At 38.9% G+C, this 22,829-nt stretch overlaps 2 protein-coding genes across 7 annotated transcripts in view; one reads left to right on the top strand and one right to left on the bottom strand.

Annotated features, from left to right (window-relative positions):
* The window catches only part of CRACR2A (calcium release activated channel regulator 2A), a 58,855-nt gene extending 44,141 nt beyond the window's left edge, over nucleotides 1-14,714 (top strand). Inside the window, exons 17-19 of one of the 3 annotated variants that reach the window (XR_012578974.1) lie at nucleotides 4,413-4,489; nucleotides 5,417-6,452; nucleotides 7,978-14,714. Coding sequence is in view for 1 of the 3 variants with exons in the window: in XM_074534914.1 (XP_074391015.1) it covers nucleotides 4,413-4,489; nucleotides 5,417-5,507 (168 nt within the window). In the remaining 2 variants the exon portion in view is untranslated. Of the gene's footprint in view, nucleotides 1-4,412; nucleotides 4,490-5,416 lie in introns of all 3 variants that reach the window. The other 2 variants (XR_012578973.1, XM_074534914.1) reach the window with 2 other exon arrangements.
* Nucleotides 14,715-19,276: 4,562 nt separating this feature from the next.
* PRMT8 (protein arginine methyltransferase 8) overlaps nucleotides 19,277-22,829 on the bottom strand; it is a 57,800-nt gene continuing 54,247 nt past the window's right edge. For all 4 annotated transcript variants that reach the window (XM_026797719.2, XM_074534916.1, XM_005494550.4 and 1 more), the window contains exons 10-11: nucleotides 22,513-22,634; nucleotides 19,277-20,730 (exon numbers count right to left, since the gene is read on the bottom strand). In XM_026797719.2, the coding sequence (XP_026653520.1) occupies nucleotides 20,647-20,730; nucleotides 22,513-22,634 (206 nt within the window). In that variant the 3' untranslated portion in view covers nucleotides 19,277-20,646. The remainder of the gene's footprint in view (nucleotides 20,731-22,512; nucleotides 22,635-22,829) is intronic.

Genomic DNA, 22,829 nt, shown 5'->3' with positions numbered 1-22,829 from the left:
AGTGCTTATAATTATAAGAACTTACAACACTGCGTAGATAAAGAGAACACCCTGAAACCAAAGCAATCAAAAAAAAACCCTAAACCAAACCAAAAAGTGAGTGGAGAAGAAAAATATTTAAGAATTCAATCTCATTGTGTCTCGTTTCTCTTTGTTCTCTCTTTTTCTCTATTTTTTCCCTTGCTGCTTCTTTTTTTCCTCCCTTTTCCCTGTGAAAGGATTCTTAACATAGAGATAATTTGGGGACCTTTTCTCCCTCCTACCTCCTGTAAAACCAAAGAAGACCATCTGTTACTCCTGTGGTAGGAGTAGAAAACATGTTTACTTTTAGTAACTTTCCATCAAGGAGATAAAATAAGTAGAGTTAACAGTCTGCATCTACCAGAGCACTGGTGATCCATGGGCATAATTTAAGCAATCAAGGGACTGCAAATACCAGATACTTGTTTATATTCTTGTGTACCATGCCCATCAATTTTTCCTTTGAATCTCTTTATGCAGTGCTTGTAGTTTGAACATGAATGCCTGCAGAATATTCATTTATTTAGAAGTAAGTGATCGAAATATTGCTGAAATATTCACCAAATTGGTAGGAATATATCTAAATTAACAGTGTGCTGGATTTCACATATTTAACTCTTTTGCCTTTGATGATAGATTTACTGCCAGTAATAAAAAGGGTATTTTCAAAATTTGAAGTGCAACTGAACTGTTCTTCCAGGAAAGGTTGCTGCTAGGCACTTCTCTGTAAGGGAAAGAATTGGGGCCAGATCTCTTTTTATCTTATTTGGTAATTCACATAGGCTTTTGAAATTATACCTCCCTATTCAGGTTTGTGTCCATTATTTGGTTTTTGTCTGAGAGGATTATCAGCCTTGAACTTATCCCCCAAAAGATCTCCTTTTAGGAAATCAACTTTATTTTCTTGTGTGCGTGGAAATGCAGATAACTTTGAGACCCTGGAAGCTAGGAGGGAGTCCAGGGTGAATCCTTCTGTGAAAAAAACAAGTGACACATAAATGCTAAATGGACAGAGAGTAGGTGTCTTGCATGTCATCTTGCTCTAAAAAAACTGTAGTAGTAAAACAAAGATGAATCACTCTAGTATATAGAGCTCACAGCCCACCAGGCTATTAATTCTAACATGTCATGCAAGAAAATAAAATGTTTTGCATAAGTAAAACAAAAAGTTGTCAAATAAGATGGTTATAATCAAATGAATGGATCTGAATGACTCACTTGAATGTTTGAATGTGCTGCCTGAGGTAGATAAGAGAAGAAGTGATTAATGGCAATGGATTAGTTGAAAAGTAGCATAGATATAATTAAATTATAATAATTTGCTTGCTGAGCTAATAATAACCATGAATTTTAATGAAATATTAGTTCTTGCTAAATGGCCATGTAATTCCTGTGAAACCACATACCACTGTCTCTGTTAGTGTATGCAGCTGAGTTACTTGTTTTGTGAATAATCCCAAGAATTACTCACAAATGATCCCAAGTACACAGGGCTAGGTGCTGAGCTGATACTAATTTGTATAGCCATATTTGGTGAAAACAAGCTCTTGTTGTGCAAAGAGTCAGTTTAGCCTGTTGATCCTGAAGTCCAACAGTTTTAAGGACTGTTTCAATGTCTCACAGGATGGGGTTGGTTTTACCCAGTTTTTTCTATAGTCAGAAAGGAACATGTACTTTCAGGGGCCGTTTCAGCTCAGCTAAATTAACCCTTCCTTTGCTTCAGTCCCACATCTTACAAGCACTGTACTGTACAACAGCTTTGGTCAGAAACCCAAGGGCTGCCATTATAATGCCCTTGTCACATAACTTCTCTGCAGGGTGGGCAGCACAATTAATTTTTAAAAGGAATAATGGCAGCCTGAAGGGAGTGATCATTTGAGAAGACTTGTAGTTCCAGTGTGTTTGTAATACCCCATGAAAAGGAAGAATGGAATGAACACAGGGATTCTGGAAGTCCATTTGACTTGTTTTAGCAGAGGATCCAGAAGGAAGACTCTGTATAACAAGTTACTCTGTAGCTTAGCTTGATCCAGTGATCAAGAATTCATATGAGCACAAGAGAGAGTATTCAGATCATATTGTGAGTGTCCAGGAAAGCCAATGTTCTGTGTGAGTACAGAAGTGTAAGCACTGCCAATTATTTAAATAAAATGCCTTATGATAAAGGTGCTGCTCAGGCGTGCTTATATCTGCATCATTTTATTTTGGCCCTGTACTTACTTCCTGAGTGATCTTAAATGGTCAATAAATCCTTCTCTGTCACTGTTCCCCAACTATAAAAGAAGATAATAATGCCGTGTCTGCCTTGGCTTTGCAGACTATATGTGCTTCATGGAATGAGGACTATTTCTGTGTATTCATACAGTGCCTGCTTTGTCAACCTGTCAGTTCCATTCTTACACAAATACTGCTAATGAGGCAGCTATTCTCAGAATGATGGTACTTTACAGGACAGAAAATTACCCAGCTCCCTCTGGTAATACTTCATTTTCCTCTCTATTCTTTAGATGTCTGGTGATTTGTAGGTAAATTTTTAAAATGAAGTAGTTGTCAGTGGTCTCCAAGGTTCAGTAGCTGATTCCTGGATGGACATGGATGGCATTTCCTAGCTTAATAATTATATGTGTCCTTCCTGCTCCTAGTTTGTGCTCCCTGTGTATTCTATCCATTAGTTTCCTCTCTGAATCAGGGAAATGGCATATAGTATTTCTAGACTATCTCCCCTTTAGAGAAGAACCTTTTTGCTAGACTGAGAGAATTAAGCACTCATTATCAATTGAGTTTAAATTGTTATCCTTCTGTCCAAGCAATTTGCTGAAAAATCCATTCAGATTCATGCCAGCATAAATTAAATTACCACTGAGAGTTTTCCTCTGGTGACACTCTGTTGTATGTGGGGAAGATGTTGGAGTAGTATCATGTTGGACTGACATGAAACACCTATAAGCTGACCACAGTAGGTTTTCTATTAGAATTCTGATCAGCTAAGCAGAAAAAGAGAGTGTAATTTTTATTTCAAGCTTCTGTTTGCATAGCTAGTAAGAAATTTGACCTGGCCAAATTTTTTCTTAAAACTTTTCAAATAAAAGCAAGAGAATAATAGGGTTGCATTTTTGCAAATGTTATATGTGTTTAAAAATTGATAAAATGTCTATTCAACACTAACACTGCCTGATTTATTCCTTCTCTGCTTTTCTGTGCTTATCTGGTCATCAAGAAATTATTGCATGTTGTTCAATCTGGTTTTTCATTGGAACAAACAATATAACCATTGACAACATATACAAAACTGACATTGGATGTCATGGAAGAACTTTTTTTAGAGCTGCCAAAATAAACTGTATTTATGGAATTCTTTTCCCCATTTTTGTCTCTGAAAATCCACAAAGATGACAGAAATTTCCAAAAGTTGTGCATTTCTGGAAGCACGGTATATAGGAAAAAAAAATCAAACCAAAACAGAAATACCTCATCATCTTAATGGAAAGTTTTGAAAACTGAATTATAAGTGTCTTCTGAAGAGTGACTAAATAAGTATAAGTGCAGTAACCAGAGTTAATAACAAACAAATGGAACTCTGCAGATGTGATTGTCATTTTCTAAGGTACTGACTTACTTGCTTGAATTTTAAGCTACTGCTATAAGTAGCAATAAGACACGGAGATAAGTGGAAAGTGAATAGCAATTTGAAATCTGGATGGGTAAAAGGACAGGTAATAATACTACAGAGGCAATGTAGGTGACCTTCATTGTAGCAGGTTGTGAAAGTAGACAGGTATCTATTTTGGAGCATAATCTGTCATTCCCTTTCAAACTTCTTTGCCATCAGAACTGCCAGGCCAGGCTCTTGCACAGATGATCTCTTGCCTTTGCATTTATAAGACTTCAGCTGAAGGGCTGAGAATCTCTCCCAAGATTTGATCACTTATCTGCTGTTCCTAATTACAAAGCTCCCAGGGGAGTACAAAACTGAAAGATGCAGGCTGACTGAAAAGGAAGTGCAGAAAAATTTCACAAGTACAAAAAGATGAAAGACGATTTACTGGAGTTCTTTTCACCTGTTTTGTCCAGCACTCAGTGATGTGGGAATTGCTTGATCAAGGGAAGTTCACAAGGCTTAGTGCCTTACAAGACCTGTTTTCATTTGAGCTCTTATATCAAAAGCTATTCTACAGAACAAATATCTGCTAAGAGAAGCATATAGTTGTTGTTTGTGAGGCACACTTGGACTTCTTTTGTTACTCTTTACTGTTAGCTCTAGAATTAAAGTCCTAAGTTCATCTATTTCTCCTTCTTTATTTTCATATTTCAGTATACCTGTGCTGCTCTTTTTACAGCTGAGCGAGACATTGTGCAAAAGTAATTGAAATGGTCTTTCTCTTTGACTGTAGGATTACAATTTAATTTTCTATGAATGCAGTGCATATTCTGGGTACAATGTGGAAAAGTCCGTGCTTCACTTAGCTAGGTAAGAAGAAAACACCAACAATGAGTTTTTTATATGTCTGACTGCCTGTAACTGATGACATTATGAATTCTCTTTGTTTAACTAGTTTTACGTTATATTATATTTATATTAGTTTTATATAGGAACTCAGGGTGTGAAATATTCATTGCTTTTAAACTGTTCTGTAGCCTGACCCTATTGCTCTGGCTGAGAGTTGCTCAGGTTCATAAAGAGTTATGCTGGTGAAACTCTGCATGGATCCAGAAACACCTGGATTGTAGCTAGGAGAGCTGAGGGCCTTGGCTGTTGTGATAATTCCTGCAAGAATTTCCTGAAGGTTTGCAGAAATATGCTTGAAAATGGATGCTGCTGACTCCTTGCAGCAGGACATTGGATATGCTTCCTTCTTCCCTCTGCTCATTACAGCTCAAATTCTGCTGTCTGCCTGGGGGCTGGGAGACAGGAAGAGGTGGATTTTTGAAGTTATATAAAGGCTAGAGGTAAAGATACAGGAAAATATGGCACCTCTGAACTACTTACAGAGGTGAAGACGCTGGTAATGAGTTGGCAAATCTCTAATATTGTTGCTGAAATCAGTGAAATTTTGTGAAAGTGTCAGTAATTGATAAATGTCTAGGCAACCAGATTTGTTTTAGTTTTGTTCTAGCCTTAAAAGTAAGACATGAAAGTCACTGTTTTGAGTCTGTGCAATATGCAATAAATGTTAACAATCAGCACTAACTAATTTTCTCTAACTAAATGAAGAAAGACGGTTGTGTGATGAGGCCACCCTAAATGTACTTTTTTGCTTGTTTGTTACTTTACAAAATTTTGTCATGTTCTGTTAAATCTCTGGACAATTTTATACTCTTGGGAAAATGGTTTTTGTTCAGTCTCTTGTGGGTTTTACAGACTTTTTTTCTCACAAGTATTCTTTCTTTGCTCCAGGATTTTAAAAGAACATGAAGATAAAGTGAAAGAGAAAACCATCGAACTTCAATCTGATACAAATAAAAAGTCATGCTGTATGAGGCAATAAAATGCTGAGGCATGTTTAGACAAGTCATACATTTTTAAAACACTACCTGGCACTAACAAATTTGCTTTTATCTTCCAAATATTTCTTCTGCTGTGTTCTGACTGTAGGTGTAAGTGAAAGTTAAAATCTATATATGATCTGATCTTGCTTTTATAAATATTGTCTTTGGTTAATTGACAGTGTATTTGGGGCAGTAATAATTCTTTATTCTGTTTGATGCCTAACACCACTGAATCCTGCTTTGTCATCAGGCTTCTAGAAGCTGCCACATTATTAATAAGAAGAAATAATTTTATGGGAAGAAAACTATTTTGAATATGAAGTAAATTCCTACTTGTGTGAATAACCCATCCTCTCAATACTGCTTATTTAATTTCTGTTCAGATCCTTAGATCCTGATTTTCTGCTAAGCTCTCTTTGCAATTTTTTAAAAGTTGCCATAGGTGTAGTTGTTTGTAGTTCAAAACATGTTAAGGCTGACTGAACAGCTCTTTGTCTCCAAAAGTCTGTCACAGGAGGTGCCATAGAAAATTTTGGAGGTAGAATTTTCAGAAACAGCAGATCTTATTTTGAGGAAGATTTTGAAAAACGTACCAGCATTTAATGAGTGGAAAATCTCACCAAAATTCAGTCAGATATTGCTCTTTTAGCAATGCTAAGAAAAAATACCTCCTCATGTAGCTAAACACGACTGCTTTTTAAAAAGCAGCTGCTGCACAACATTCCTCTAGGGCCTGATAGCACTGAGACCCAGTTTACCCATGGGGATACATTTTAGAAAATCATGGCCCACCCTGGATCATAAGGAACACAGATGTCAATTATCTTTGGAAGCTTTTGTGGAATATAAATGGAAATAAGAAGCTTGAGAGTGCATCACCCAGCCACCAAATGATCAACAATTATTCCTGGTGGGATATGTCTTCACTGCATCCAGCTATCGGGGTAAGCATTTAAGAATAAGTATTCACAATGGTGAGCTTGTTGGGAAAATGGAACCCATGGCATAATTTATTTCATTAAAATTGCACACAAGATGGTAGATTTCATTATATAAAGCTGTTACAGACATTATGTTTTAATCAATTTTCTAAATGTTTTTATTTTTAATTTAACTAATTTTTAATTAGTTAAATTAGTATTTTTGATTTAACTAATGGATCAATTTGAAACTAAAGATGAATAATAAGCATTAGCTCATTAAGTAACTCTACTTTGGATAAAAACTTTGTCAGTAATTAATTGTGCTCTTGGGATTTCAGTCTGATCAAAGGTGTTCATCTGTTTCCAAGAATTGCAGAACAGGGGTTTACAGACTTTCCCCTACAGCAATTTCTGTATCCATACCAGCACTCAAATGCCTTTTCCTATGAGTTGGGGTCCGAATGTGACTCCTTCCCTATCAGGTAGAATAACCAGGGGTTTACTTCTTTCAGGAATGATGGATAAACCAAGCATCTGTGGATAAGCTGATTATTAAGAGTTTTTCCCTTGTTGATTCCTGAGAATCTGTTCATCCAAATGGCAAAAACTCCCCTTGCCTTTAGTGAGGTGCCTAAGAAGCTCTAAAACACTAAAGGAGCAAAATGAATATCCATTACTGAAAATCAATAGGCTTTCTGTTCACTTCCCAGGGCTGCTTCTTGAAGTCCATTACTGGTTGTGGAGAGTTGAGCCACTTTATCGACTGTGGCATGTTATCCATCATGGAAATCTTAGAATTGAACCATCTGCTGTGTTCAGTCCTGGCTGGAGCTGAGCTAATACAAATCATTAATTTAAACATCAACAAAACCAACACTTTATCCCAATTTCAGCTAGGAAAAAAGTGTCATCAGTTTAAATATTGGCTCTGCTAATTGACTTTGGGTGATCTGTTCCCCCATTGATATTGGAACCAGCAATATTTCCTCCAGCCTCAGGAAGACAGTTGAACCCTTAATTTCAGCTTTACTGCCCATGATTCTAGGTCCACAATTTCAGGTCCTTAATTTCTTTTTCCCTGAAGTTAATTTTGAATTTGAAGGACAGTGACAATTGAAGTAGATTTTCTTTCTGTGATCCCACGGGGTCATTTTTATTTGGTAGCTTGGGTGTCCTTTAGCATGCACTGAGACCCTGCCATTAGGATGTACATAGTTTGAGAACAGACAATACTAAGAAGCAGCTGAATCCTGGGATGAGGGGGATTTGTCCTTCTACAGACAAATGTGGTGCAGTCTATCACCCAGGCAGTGTCTTCCATCTAGGATTGATAGCTGTGGCTGCTGCTGATCCTTTTTGGAAGTCCAGCCAAATCCCAAGCTGAGTACACATTGCAAAGGTGCAGATACACACACAGCACCAATGTCATCAGCCACACAGACCACACAGAAATTGATGTCTTCACTGCTGTCACCCACATATACACAAGCAGCATTCCTATAAATATGAACACAGATAACCTAATCCTCCTCTTCCTTTCCAACAGATCAAGACAAGTTTGCTGATGAAAACGTGCATGTACACAACTCCTGTGACTTGCAGTGCTCTCTTTCTCTCACCCTGCTCTACAGCTCTCCCCAGGATCAAGCAGGAAATCAGCTTTTATGAAAAGACTGGATGTCCTGCAGCTATGGGGCACAAGGCTCATTCAGATAAATTCTGACCAGCAGCTTGCCCACATACAACTGCTTCATTTTATTCTACCTTCTCTTGATTTTTCCCATGCTTATTCTTCTTCTACCTACCCTGACCCCTCCCTTTCTCTGCTCTTCATATCCCAAAGAAACAACTTTGGGATAGTTGCCTTTTCCCTATTAGTCCCAGGTTTTGTACATCTGTACCCACACACCTATTTCTTTTACCATTTCATAAGTCACCTTGACTTTGTGTGTTGTTATTGATATAGTTACTGAGGTGCTGCTGGCCTTGCAAGTTTCCACTCCCAAAAGAATCCTAACTATTCCCCTCCAATATTTGTGAGGTTAGTGTGTGACTCCCCCTTATGTACCTGGGGAGTCCTGGCATGGCTCACAGCGCTGTCTGTAACAACTTTCAACTTCTCACTCTATTTGCAATGTTCAGAGTTGCTTGTGTCATGTCCAGGGTTTCTCATGGTCTGTTTGGTTATCCAAACCTCAGGTCAGGGCTTATTCACCTGTTGACACACCTGAACAAACAGCAGTTACTGGTGGACTCATGCTCACTGAAGACAGGTATGAATAACATGCTACAGGGCTCTACTCCTGGACAGATTCTGCTCTCCAGCTGGCCATCAAACTGGTGTGGGAATTGTCAGGTTCCCAGTACAGCTAACTGTACTGCTGGGTTGCTGTCCTCTGACTCTCCAGGAGGGTTTTATACCTCCTGGCAGTATTTTTCTCACCTCTTGAGAAAGTTAATACTCCCTTAACAGAAGTGAAGCTTCCTTTTCCTCTTTTCTTTTTTTTCCCCCCATTTTTCCATTTCAGTTTTCCATTGGGAGAAATTTATCTCTGTCAGGTCAGGTACCCAGTGCTGACAGATATTTGGATATGCACAATACAAAGTCCATTTGCATGGATGTAACAAAGTGCTCCTAACCCTTTGGAACTGGACATCCTTGAATTACTGTGTGCCAGTCCAAACAGGTTCCAGCATGCCCAGATGTGAATGGAGCAATAGTGGAAAAAATCCTCCTCACATACCAGATTTAAGGAGTGATCTGCAGCTGTTAAAATGGGAAGGCTACACACACAAGGAACATGTGAGGAACAGACCACACTGAAGCAAGTTTGCCTCTGGAAGGACTGCTGTCAGTGGTCCCATCCCATACTGGAGCAGGGACAAACATGAGGAACAGGACAACTGGCATCCCAAAGCCCAAGGACAAATGGGTGCATTGAGATTGAATGGCTGGAACCATATTATTTGGGGTGGCAGAAAGCATTACACACAGCCCCACAGCTTCCTGTGCTGCCTGTTGGCTCCCTGCACAAATTCTGGCAGACAGAGTTGACCTCAAAGTGAAAAAAAAGGAAGCTGAAACTCAGGAGCAGAGGAAAGAAAGAATGTACATGAATACATTTGTCTAATGGTTTATACTATTTTTCTTTACCCAGACCCTCAGTCATTGATAAAAGATTTGTGTACTTTGGTAGTAAATTAACTCAAGTAAAATTTCCCAACTTGGGACCATTTTTGTTTGCAACATCCGTATATTGGCAGGATTTTCTACCATGTGAGATCATTTTGGAATAAATCCACTTTATCATCTGCACAAGTGGGAAGCTTGTTTTAGAAAGAAGAAACATGCTCATAAAGCTCATCAGTAGCAACTTCCTGAATTCATCCACAGCTGTTAAAATAATGGGTCTTTTTTGATTATTGAAATTAGAGGAATTGCAATAGCACTCACATACACTTCTGCAAAAAGGAGAGTTGGGCACCTTGGCCTGTTTAGACATAAATCAGCTAAAGTTCTTTTAATATGATGCTAGTAAAAGGCACCAGGTTATTGTCTGATGAAAACAGGCTTCTCAAGGGGAAAAAAACCCCAGTAGGTTAAGTTTACACGGCATGTATAAAAGTTCATTTCTATTACTAATCAGAAATATTGTATGCAGCGACACCAAATCCTTCCAAATGTACTAGAATTTGAAGGACATTGGATTAGTCAGATAAGCATTGCTTATTCCTTTCAAACACTGAAGAGGGAAGTGTTTCAAACAAGTCCAGCTATACTGGACAGCTGTGTTTAGCTTCTGCAGTTGTCAGTGCCTTTTCTGCCACATGCTTCTCCTGAGCACAACAATCATTACAAGAAAAAACTTAGATTCAGAGGAGCTTTCTTACTGGAAATGTCTGGTTTTCATGGGTTGAACAGGAATGAAGCAGGGAATCTTGTGGAACTGAGACATTGAGTAGCACATTATGTGGCTCGGAATCTTACTCAAGCACTCCCGTTACTTGAGATGCTGTTGGTGTGTCTGGGTAATGAATAGTGAAGACCCTGCTGTGATTTGTGTGTCTGATGACATTAGTGTGTTGTGTGTGCATCTGTGCCTTTGCAGTACGTACCCAGCTCAGGTTTTGGCTGGACTTGCAGCAGTGAAGAGCAGCAGCCGCAGCTGCCATCCCTCTATGACTTACTGTGTTGTGCCTGGCGTTCTGTCTTGTGCCATCTTTGCCTCACGTTGTGAGAGCCGTGTTCTTTTGCTCAGAGCATACATAATATGCTTTTTTAGGTCTTGTGTCACTGTATCCAGCTTAATTTTTTTTTTTTTCTGTCTTCTTAATGACCTTGTAAAGTGAGTATTATCAGCTTTGGAAAATCAGTCTGCCTATTTGCAGGATTCAGTGCTGCTGCAGCACTACACTTAAATCTTACCTTTTCAGAGCAGATCAAGTCTATGAATTGGGAATGTGAATATTGCTGTGACTGTATAGCTGCTGTTAAAGTTCAGGTGCTGCTGTTTTCAGAGGGTAGACCAATGGGTAGGTTTGCAGCTCTCCATTCCTGCCAGTCATTACTCCTCCATTTTACCTTTTACAAGTTGTTAGAACTCTCAACAAGCCATTTCAGGCCTTGGCAGAATCTCAAGGAAAAAAAAAATAAGAGAGAAAAGAAGAAAAAGACAGAATTCTCTCCTGTGTTAGGGAGCTGAACTAGCCCAGCAAAATCTGACAAATACCACAATCAGTGGGAGGATATGGGCGGAAAACACAGCTAAGATCACAGTTTTGAGAAAAGAAGTCTAGAGAGGTGGGCAGCCCTCTTTGAGTATTCAAGAAGGTGTTTAATTGTCTTACCTCTTTTTAACCTCATCTTTAAATTTTAATAAATGGGACTGGATGTGAACCATGTTTCTCAGGCAGCCTGGGGAGCTCGGTATTGCTGCAGCCAAAGACCAGTTTGGATACCTCTGCTGGGAGCTGGAAAGCCTCAGGACTAGCAGTGCATAGCTCAGAGGTAAGGAAGGCTCTCAGCTGCAAAGCTCAGATGCCTCCCCTGAGAGCCTGAGTGAACCCCCGGTTTCTGCGTGGCCTTCTCCCAGTTCTTACAGGTGCAAATGACTGAACTGCATTGAACTGCACTACTTGACAGCTTTGAACAAGGTCCTTTGAATCTAGGCTATTAAGGCTCATCAGTTGTCATAGCAACCCTGTATTGTATGGATTTATATTATGAAGCTGTAATAAGGCTGTTGCTCATCCCTCTGAAATGAGGCATAAATCAGTAATGCAGTTTCTCAGTGACAGGACTTCTTTAAGTATTATTCTGACAGAGAAACTGATTTGCATTAAATGACATTTCTGTCAGAAAGACAGATGAATGATAGGAGTGAAACTTTCTACAGGTATGCTATAAGAATTTTTATTTGCAACCCTCTGTAGAGTCACCTTTTACACTTAAATAATTTGTGTCATTAGAAGCCCCAGGGGAGGTTGTGCAGGGAATTACTGAACTCAGGTAAAATGTGTGAAGCCCTTGCTCTTGGCTTGTCCCATGCAGGGAATGCTGCATCGATGGGACAGCCATCGAGTGCTGCTCAGATGATTAAATAGTGATTTTTTTTTTGTTTAATATTTGTTCCTTGCTGACATCATTCTTGTGTAGAACAGTAGCTAAATGTACCTTTCTGTCATTGCTGTGCAGACAATGCAGCTGTGCAAACATGGTATGCTTAGATTTCTGTAGGGCGCCATTGGTCAAGAAAGCTAAGTCATACACAATTACAGACATCAAATGATTAAAAATTAACTTCTGTCAGGTTTCAAAGTGATTTGACGCAGCTTTGAGGAAATTTCTGCTTGGACTAGAAACCTCCAAGGTTTCCTTACAACCTACATTTTGGTGGTACAGATGGAAAAATCCCCAGACAAATACCATTTTAGTTAAGCAGACTGTTTTGAATGTCTGCTTTGTATACCAACATTAAAGCCTAGCAGTTAATTTAAGATCACCACAACACCTGCAACAGAGCATTTAAGGGTGTTATGAAAGCACTCTGTGGTGCAAGACATCTCTAAGAAAACAAATGTCTGTCCTGTCTTCCAAAAGGGCAAGAAGAAGGGTCCAGACAGCAATGAGCCTTACAATCCCTAGGAGGGTGATGGACAACTAGTCCTGGAAGCCATTCTGAGATATATGAAGGACAAGGTGCGGATCAGGAATAATCAGCATGGAATGACAATGGGGAAATTGTGCGTAATGAAGCTGATAGTTTCCACAGTGAGATGTCTAGCTTGATGGATGAGAAGAGATTCATGGATGTTGTTTAACTCAGCTTTAGTAAGGCTTTTGACACTCTCCCATAACATCCCCACTGACAAGATGACAAAGTGTTAGACAGTTGGACAGGAAACTGCTCTGAAAACCAGCTGAATGACTGGGCCCAGGGGCTTAAAGAAGAGAAAGCTCAAGAGGGATCTTTTCACTAAATGTAAATACGATAAACTTTGGGAATGAAGAGAAGGGAACCAGACTCTTCTCTGGAGTACCCAGTGACTCTATTGGAGGCTACAGGCACAAATTGAAACACATGAAATTCCATCTGAAATTATCTTATACAAGAAAATTATACAAGGAATTATCTCTTCTTTTTTCCTGTGGAAGTTCTCAAACACTGGACTAGTTTTCCCAGAGAAGTTGTGGCGTATCCTTCCTTGAAGATACTCCAAACCTCACTGTAGGTGGTCCTAGGCAACCTTTTCCAGCTTGTCTTGCTTCGGCAATGGGGTTGGATATTTTCAAGAGATTGGTAAATTACTTTGGTACTTTCTCTCTTCTAAAATTCTAACTGTCTATAAATGTTCAGAGTCTTGTGGGACTGGCAGTATCTCCAGGCCAACGAGATTTATCCTCGCTGTCACAGGCGTTTACATGAGTGGACTATAGTAAAAAGGACACATGACACACAGGTAAGTAGAAGATGAGGACAGCTTAGTAGAAATATTCAAGAAAGGTCTGGTTCTGGTTTAAGAAGCAGATTCCACAAAGGGAATCCTATGTATCACTGAAGTATAAGCTAGAAATTTCTCAAGAAGAAGGAAGGGAAACAGTATATTATGCCAGTACTGTTGAAGGAACAAGAATGGGAAGAACATAACACAGTATCAATGTTCTGGCAAGCAAAAGTGAATTTTGCATTTGGACCCATGAACATTAGGTTACAAGGGTCTAGGAATTTTCCCAGATGGAGGGTAGACATCCTGCTGCTTAAAGGAATTCCTACTTAATGGTATCATTTAGCAACAGAATTCAAATGGAAATTTCTCCCAGAAAATGTTAGACCTTATTGTCTTCACTACTTTTGTTAGTGGGTTGTGTCAGGACAATTTACCAGTCTTCTAAATGTTTTCCAATTATTTCCTTTAGTTCTTTTCTCAGTTACCTCCACATCTTTACTGGTAAAGGATACCTTCACTTTTTGAATTCTGCTGCTTCCATACCCTCAATTCATAGCTCAAAGTGTATTATCATCACGTGTTTTGTTTTGTTGTTGGCTACTTGACGTACAAATGTTACCCATCACACACTGCTGCTTCAGCTTTGCACTGCACTTACATTTCTTGCTATCTACATTCACCCCATAGGAAAGAGAGCAAAATAATGAGCTTTTGAGCTTTTTTTTTCCTGAGATACTCCCTCAGTGGTGATAAGAGCAATTATATTTGCTTTAATCATATCTCATTAGCTAATGACATTGATTTTTCATGCTAATAAATGTGAAAAATATGCCACAATGGTGATAAAGTGCTTCTGCTAACTGATGGGCATTGCAAGTTACACATGCCTTTCTGGGCTGCCAGTTCACATTCCTGCATCAAAATGGTAGGGCAAGTATGGTTTGTGATTAAATTCTGTTGTGATCTTAACACAGGGGTCCATTTCTGGTTCTAGGGCTGTGTTGTACTGGAAATGCTGATGGCTAATTTACGTAAATGGGAAATGACTGGGCACAAAAGCACAGAACCAAGCTGCAAAAGAGGACGTTCTGTTTTCCATGTGGGTCAGCTCAGGCTTGATCTTGCTGATTGCTGTGCTTGTAAAAGACCTCACTTGGTGATTCAGAGGAATGACTTGGATTGTAGCCCAAATCTGTGTGTTGTTTGAGGAAATAAGACTGATTTTGTGCTGCAGTTTTATCCCAAAGGTAACATGGTTTCTTTCTGTTTCATAATCACACTATGGTATCTCCCGAAGCTTTCTCAAAAAATACTCTCTTCATGTTGTTTGCATCATCACAAATCTCCATTGTTGGTTTCCATTCAAAAATGAGAAAAATATCAAGCATACAAAGAAAAGATAAAGGGAAGGCAGTCAGGGAATTTGTGTTGGTTCCTGTAAAGCCTGAAAGATGTGCAAAGAGAACAGCAGAGATTTCAAAAATTTTGAGATCATAAAAAGCTTTTTCTTTCCTGTCAGTTGTGTCTGGACCCTAGAAGAATTTTTTTTTGTCTAAGAGACAGGTGGTTTGCTTTAGCAGTCATCTGTGAGCAGTGGTCTTCTTCTTTCTCTGTCTCGACTGTGTAGAACACATTTTTTACCTTTTTTGTGCCTATCCCCAGAAGCAGCAGCTATTTTCAGGGAACACTCTTGTTCCCTGTAGGCGTACTACTGCCCTGGCTCACCCCAGTCATCATACTGTGCAGAAATACCAGTTTTCTGGGAAATCTCTAGCTGATGATTCATGTTCTCTTTACTCTAAACATATTGTTATATCAGACCTGAAGCATCAGGTTTATTTCTTTAGTTGCTTCTTTAAAAGATTTGTAGGTGCTGTTAATTCACACTTAATTTCTAGGAAGTTTAGATGCCATCTAAAGGATTTGCCTTCTATATGACTCCCACATGTGCTTAGCAGATTAAGATCTAAGATGATCTCTGAGAAATGTTGAAAGAAATGTTTCAAAAAAAGGTAAAAGCCTTCCCCTTTTCCAGATGGAACTAGTCTGTGAATGCTTCATGCCTGTTGAAAAAGAAATCCCCTGGCTTAGTTGTATATTCCAACTAGGCAGATGCACACACTGGCATAAACTTAGGCCTTATAAGCCAATAGCCATTGCTCATTAAGTGTGTCCTCCATGGCACCAACACAGCACAGTAAGAAAACTGTAGATCTCTTTTAAATAGTGATCCTTGGGATTATGTTTGTTGCAAAACCCTTAGATGCATTTGTTAAGCACTGTGTAGCAGGAAAAACATAGCCTGTTAGAAGGAAAAATGGAGGAGGAGGGATTGCAGCTGCATAGGAGGTGTAATTCATATTTTAGGATGCAATGATGGATTGTGTAGGGAAGAGGGGAGTTACCATGAGGGGACTGAGGTGGAAAATAACTGTATCTTCCAGTGTCTTATGGAGAGTGAGAAGATAGCCAGGCTTTTATCAGGGGAAAATAGTAAAATAACAAGAACCAACAGTCCTAGGTTAAAATGAGAAATTCCAGTTGAGCATTAAGTGTTCCTGTGAGATTATCACAACACTGGAACAGCTGCCCAGAGAGCCTGGGGGGAGTCTTTGTTCTTGGAAATTAAAGGATCCCTGAATGGTTAGTTTTGGAAAGGACTACTGGAGTTCATGTAGTCTAACGCCCTGCTCAACAGGGTCCCTTAGAATCCATTACTCAGAATTAGTTTCCAGGTGATTTTAAAATATTTCCAGGGAAGGAGGTTCTAGAACCTCTTTGGTCAGTCTGTTCCAGTGCTTGGTCCCCCACATAGTAAAGTTCTTCCTCATGAAATCATAGAATATCCTGAAGTGGAAGGGACCCATAAGGATCGTTGAGTCCAACTCTTGGCCCAGCATAACATAGCCCCAAGAGTCATACCATTTGCCTGAGAGTGTTGTTCAAGCACTTCTTGAACTCTGTCAGGCTTGGTGCTGTGACCACTTCCTTGGAGAGGCTATTCCAGTGCTCAGCCACCCTCTGAGTGAAAAACCTTTTCCTGCTATCCAACCTAAACCTCCCCCAGCTCAGCTGCATGCTGTTTCCTCAACTCCTGCTGCTGGCTACAAGGATGCAAAGGTCATTACTTTTCCTGTGCATCAATTTCTGCCCTTTGCATCTTGTCCTATTGGTTGGCACCACTGAGAAGAGTCTGGACTCATTCTTTTGGCACTCCCCCTTAAGGTGCTTACAGACATTGAAAAGGTCCCCTTGCAGTCTTCTCTTCTTGAGGCTGACAGGCCCAGCTCCCTCAGCCTTTCCTCCTGAGAGAGATGCTCCTGCCCCCAGTCATCCTCATTCCCCTCTGCTAGATCTGCTCCAGAAGCTCCATGTCTCTCTTGGACTGGACACAGCACTCCAGATTCTCCTCACCAGGGCTGAGTGGAAGGGCAAGATCACCTCCTTCAACCTATTGACAATGTTCTTCCTAAGGCACCTCGGATACTATTGACCTTCTTGGCCTCAAGGGCACACATCTGGCTCATGGACAGCTTGTTGTCCACCAGCATCCCCAGGTCCTTCTCTGGAGAGCTGCTTTCCAGCACGTCAGCCCTGTACTTTCTAATCTTCTTAAAGCAGGGACTTAGTCTTCATTATGTACATAGAATACCATGTACCCTTTATAAACTTACCTTCTAAGTCAATGAAGTTATCTATAATCAAATCTGTATGAGTTAAATTAACTTCTTAATTAATATTAAATTTAAAACAAATCCTGTTAGAAATTATCTCTGAGAAGGTTCTTCAAATTAGCATTGTGGTAAAAACATGTCTTGGGTATTACTGGGTAAATATTATTACCTTGGGTAATATCCTTTTTCCCATTTTGGTTTCAACTCTTATTAGAAGTCTAAGACAGTACTAAAAGGATGTAAACCCCTAATTCTGCACATAGAAAGGTCCCCAGAACAGCCCCTGCAAAACCCAAACCTGAAACTATTGACATCTGGCCAGGGTTAACTGGTGCTGGGAATAAGAAGCTCTTATGAGAATAGAGCCATACTATGCTGTTCTTTAGAGAACCTTGGGAATACAGTGGCCCCCCTAACACTAGGGACTACTTCCTTAATACTGTCAAGAACTGCAAGTGTGAATTGCCCACTGTGTCTTTTAGAGGCATGCTCAGCATGGAGCTTTTTTTGAATGCTCCTTTTTGTTTCAAGTGACAGAACAATCCCTGAGGAGTGCTTTAATACTTCTGCCTTAAGATCAGAGTCAAGACAGAAGTGACCTGCTTTCTCTTTTCTCCAGCTCTGTGTTACTCATCAGGGACAGTCTTTTGTGTAAATACTGTATTTCTGTTTCTTTCTCATCCTCTGTCCTCAGCTCATGATCTTCTTTTCCTGTCTGTGGGAAGGGAATTAAATCTTTAAAACACGTGTCTGTTTCAGCTCTCAACCGTCATTTTGTCATTCATTATATCTTAATCTAAAGCTTTGAAAATCAGTGGCTTGGGTTCAGTCCTGGGTTCACAAGAAACCTTCTTATTAAAGCCCTGAGAAAATGAGGCTCAGACTGTGTGGTAGTACCTGGACTTGGATTGCTGAGGAAAGCCTTGTAGCTGATTGCACCTGACCTGCGAGGTCTTTGCATACCTGTTTCACTGATGCTGACCCAACCAATGCTGTGTGTGCCAAACTCACCGGTGCTTTCAAAACCTTGTTGGTAGGTAACAGCTTTAATGGCCTTGCAAGCCTGCATTTGCTTTTTGATCACTGTGATTTGAAGGCACTCAGCACTTCAGTAGACACTCTCAGTTCTTTCTCTCATGGAGAAATACATGATATGTATTTTTTGATATGAAGAAAAGCAGAAGCTAATTTTCCAGGATGGAATGTGCCTGAGGTGTGGTGACCACCTCAGAACTGTGTCATTAACAGTATCAGTCAGGATGTAATCACGCAACACTGAAGTGAATGGGCACTTCAAGTACAAAGGCAAGGTGGCCACTATTGAAGAGAGACCAACTCTCCACTGTCAACAGCTGAAAGATGAGGCAGGGAAATCGATGTACAGCAGTTCTTAAATACTTCTCAAATTGGTTAATGAGCTATTCTGATCAAGTGGGGTTTTTTTGCTGTTTCTTGACCAGTGCTTTCTGTCAGGCAAAAATGAAACATTCTCAGTAAAGACCCTTGGGAATATTTTTTTTCCTTTTTTATTCTTTTTTTCTCTTTTTTTATTTTTCTTTTTTTTTTTTGTTTTGTTTTAAATAAGGTATGAGACTTCCCCCCCCCCCTTTATTATTCTTTTAATATTAAAGTTATTAAATATTTATGTTGTGGGCTAGAGAAGTGGATGGTTTGAAATGCTTTCAAAGTATAATTTGGCAAACAAAGTAAAAGTCTTTCCTCTTTCAGTAATAGATATCTCAGTGATTAGTGGCAAAGAAGAATATGAAAACATTGTTTGAGTGGATTTTTATATAAACGGAGCATCTGAGAGAAACTATGGTAGATTTCCTTACTTAAAATTCCTAGAATCACAGAAGGGGACTAGAAAAGGACTTTTAGATGTTTTTTCCCCAGTCCATTACTGAAAGAGTAGCTGAACTCATTCCCTGAAAATGACAGCAATATTTCACAGATAACCTCAATTTTGTAAGGTAAGTTGTTCATCCTCCATCCAAAAATATGAAAGAAGCTTTAAAACAACAGTGGTGAACTAAATTGCAAACAGTATCTTTTACTGCTGAATTACAATTTAATTTCACTCTACATAGATACCATTCGATAAAATCCCCAAATCATATTCTTAAAACCATAAGAAAATGGAGGCACTGTACAGTTTCTGTGGAGGGATAATCAATAGAAACAGGTTTCTAAAAAGCGAGAAGTTGACAAATACTGGCAAAATACATCTTCAAGTATGCTTTATTTGCAGGTGATTAAAAATATTTTTAGGCAAAAAACTAGTCAATCTTATCCAGTACAAGATAGAACATGATTTAGTGCCTAATGCCAGACGGACCGGAAAATGTGTCGATAGGACTGGTGATGCAGTTGATGAATTACACATGATTAAATGGCCCACATTCATATAGTAAAAAGACCTGATACATACGTATGAGGAATTATAAGCACTTAATATTTTAACAATAAGCAGGAGATCTGGTACGAAAAACAAGGGACTCAAGGGGATGGGAAAGCTACAGACATCTTAGTAATATCAGAAGCCATCGACATTTTTTTTAAAGACATTAACTTGCTCCTGCAAATTACTGCACTCTTGAGAATAGTATCTGCAATTTAAAACTTATCTAAAACATCACCAAAAGGTAACATGAATTCCTATTTTTTAAAAATTATTTTGTATTAAGAATTTTGCAAAGAACTGAAATATGGCATGGCCAAGAAGCATGAATTATCCACCATTTCAGAGACTTTGCATTCATCACATTTAAATACTAGGTGTCTGATTTCTGAAAGTCTCATGCAAAATCCAGCTATAAAAACTCACCACAGAATATTTTCAAGGATAAAAAGCTAATGTTTTTTAAAGCTCTGACAGACATCCAGTTGTGAAGGTGAATTTCAAAACTAATGGTCCACATTTTCAGAGGACATTCAAAAATATAGTTGTTGAACTTCCTGTAAATGCCCAGCTCTTATCTACACTTTGCATGGAATACTTACCAAAGCTATAACATTGGACAGTTAATGGAATATATCACTGCCTAGAGTAGCGCCAGAGGTAACATCAGTATCTTTCCATAACTGCGTAATGAGAATTAAATAATCACAAAACAAATTCCTATTATGAAATGACTTATTTTTTCCTCATGTACAATATATATATATTCATTTATATTGAATATAAGTCCAGTAATACTATCACAGTAATGTGCTGTAGTAGTCTTTCATAGTGAGAAAACTGCCCTAATCATCTTTAACATGCAAAGCTTGGAAGAACCAGAAATTCACAGTAAGTAATACAATTTGTATATGCATCTTCTGTCATCCTAAAGTTAACCAGAACACTCAAGACTGTTGCTTATTTTTTTTTTTCTATGCTTAACAAAAGCTACAGTTCTGTATACTGTACATTCACAGTGGGATCCCAGCCCCCTGTACTATCTGCAAGAAAGATCAGGTTACCACCCTCCATCAGAGTAAACATTCTAGTATTTAATATTATAATCTTGTGATCAGTTGTTCCTAGCTTGAAGCTCAGCAGTTCAAGACTTGATAAAATTCTCCTTTTCATCTCTCTGAGAGGTTTCTTGCTAACGCATTTTGTAGTCATTAGATACTGACATTTCACATAGCTGTCCTTTAAAATCCAAGTCTACTGTGAAATCCAGGTCACGCTGTAAAAAGATTTAAATGCAACATGTAAGTAAGACCATAAGTTTACTGTATTAATTCAGTTATCATTGCTTGGGTTGAAAAGACCAGCAGATTCAAGAGATTCCTGTGGTGGTTTTAACTTCTGGTTTTAAATGGTGCTAACACTGAGAAAGCAGGCTGTAAGATGTTTAATAGCATTCATCATACAATCTGTGCTTAGGTCCTGTTTCTCTACTCTTCCTGAAGTGGATTTAATGTCCTGGTTACTTCCTGGTTTAGGAAGCTTCTGAAATGCTGTTATCATATGTATCCTATCAAAATTTTTATCTCCCATTGAGATGCTCTTAATTTAGGCCGAAGGGCTTTCCCACTAGGGGGTTGTTGCAGAATAGATATAGTAAACTTCCCATTGTACAGTCATTTTTTATCTTATAATGACACATTTATAGGGAAGAGGCACTACACAGCCCTACAGAAAGAAGCTGTGTCTATGCAAGCTTTTGAAAAACTTCATGTTTCAGAAGAACAAAGCAGTAGCAAATCCTTTTGAACCGAGGTGGTCTCTCTGTCTTATGACAACTATCAAGAACACATTTATTTTAATGCACCCAAATCTGCATTCAGGTGCTTACTGTTGTGTGAACAAATTTGAGATATTTTATTCATTTTTCCCCTCACTGAAAATTGATACATTCAAACCAAAAGAAAATATTCCAGTCCCCTTAGGACAACATAAGGGTGGGGAAACAGATTATTTTCCTCTTTCAGCAAGTAGCCTCAGGGGTGAATGCGTTTGTTTTAATGCCAAGTTTATTTTGTGTTTATTTCTCCCTCTTTATCAACACTACCATATCCAATCTGTGTTTGGTATAAAAATGGAAAGGAATAAAAAAGGGAAGACAATGAAATGTTAAGATTTGTTGCAGTTAACAAATGCAATTTTTCAACAGTTACAACTGCATAGATGGATTACAGGTTATTTTAACTGCTGTTTACTGTAATAGAGAATGAAGAGATACTGCTGAAGATTTGGCAGACAATGGTCCAGTGTTTCTCCCAGAAACCATAATTCTCGTGTTTTGTTCTACCCAGCCGTAGGTTGTCTATCAGACCGTGTCTCACAGTCTCCTTACCAGTTAAAAGAAGCACTAGAGGGACTCAATCCATAGCAGAGAAACTGAGGAAGTTTTCAGCAGTCATGGTAGTGTCATATCCATCACACTTTTGCTTTAGTCTTAAATAAAGCATCTCTATTTTCTATGGAAAGGCGCAATTTTTAAACAACATTTTCACTCAGTTACTGAGTTCAAGAACATTCGATCAGTGAGTTCACACAAGCATTCCTCTGAAATGTGTTACTTAATTTCCTGTTGGACTGTCCTTGGGCACTGAGTGGCAAATCACTCAATGCTCATAGATGTGGAACTGAAGTGCTTACTCTTGGTCACCCTGCGTTGGCAGCAGGGATCTTTCCACTGATTTCAGTTGACACTGTGAAAAACCCCTTGCCTGCTTGCGTCACAAAATGTGAGTAAAGCTGATTGCAGAGGGCAGCTGACTCAGTGATGTATCTGAATCCTTTCTCTCTTCCCATGCCAGCCTGCTTGCAGGCTGACTTCTGTAACATTAGCACTGCTTTACCACTGCTGTCATCAGATTTGGTGAGGCTCTAACTGTAGCTCTTCCTAATAAACATGAATGCCTTTAGCACGCTCATTGTTTTACCCCTATGCATTTTCTTTATTGCTGATCATAGCTTGTGGTCAGTAGAGGTGGAATTAGGATCAGGGATGCTGACTTACCACATTTTTTGCATTTGGTTTCATGGATATAGTCCCATAGATTTCTTCTCCTCGTCTCACAGTTAAATAGTCCTCCAAGTAGAAGACAGTTTGCTTCCAGTGAGTATAAGGAGCATCGGGTGCTAAAAATACATATATATGGGTATCGCTTATTGAAATTTCTTAAATGCCTTGCAAATCAAATTATGACTTGGAAACAATTGGGAAAAATCCTTTCTTTTCATAGAATACTTTATGTACTATATTAGGAAATATGCTTTGGAACACAATTCTGTTGGCTGTCTGGGAGTTGTCTTCCAATTTTTACTGGAATGTGT

This window comes from Zonotrichia albicollis, chromosome 2, assembly GCF_047830755.1.
Source record: "Zonotrichia albicollis isolate bZonAlb1 chromosome 2, bZonAlb1.hap1, whole genome shotgun sequence".
Lineage (NCBI taxonomy): Eukaryota > Metazoa > Chordata > Aves > Passeriformes > Passerellidae > Zonotrichia > Zonotrichia albicollis.
Note: the sequence above shows the minus strand (reverse complement) of the source record. Positions and strands in the feature narration are given on the sequence as shown.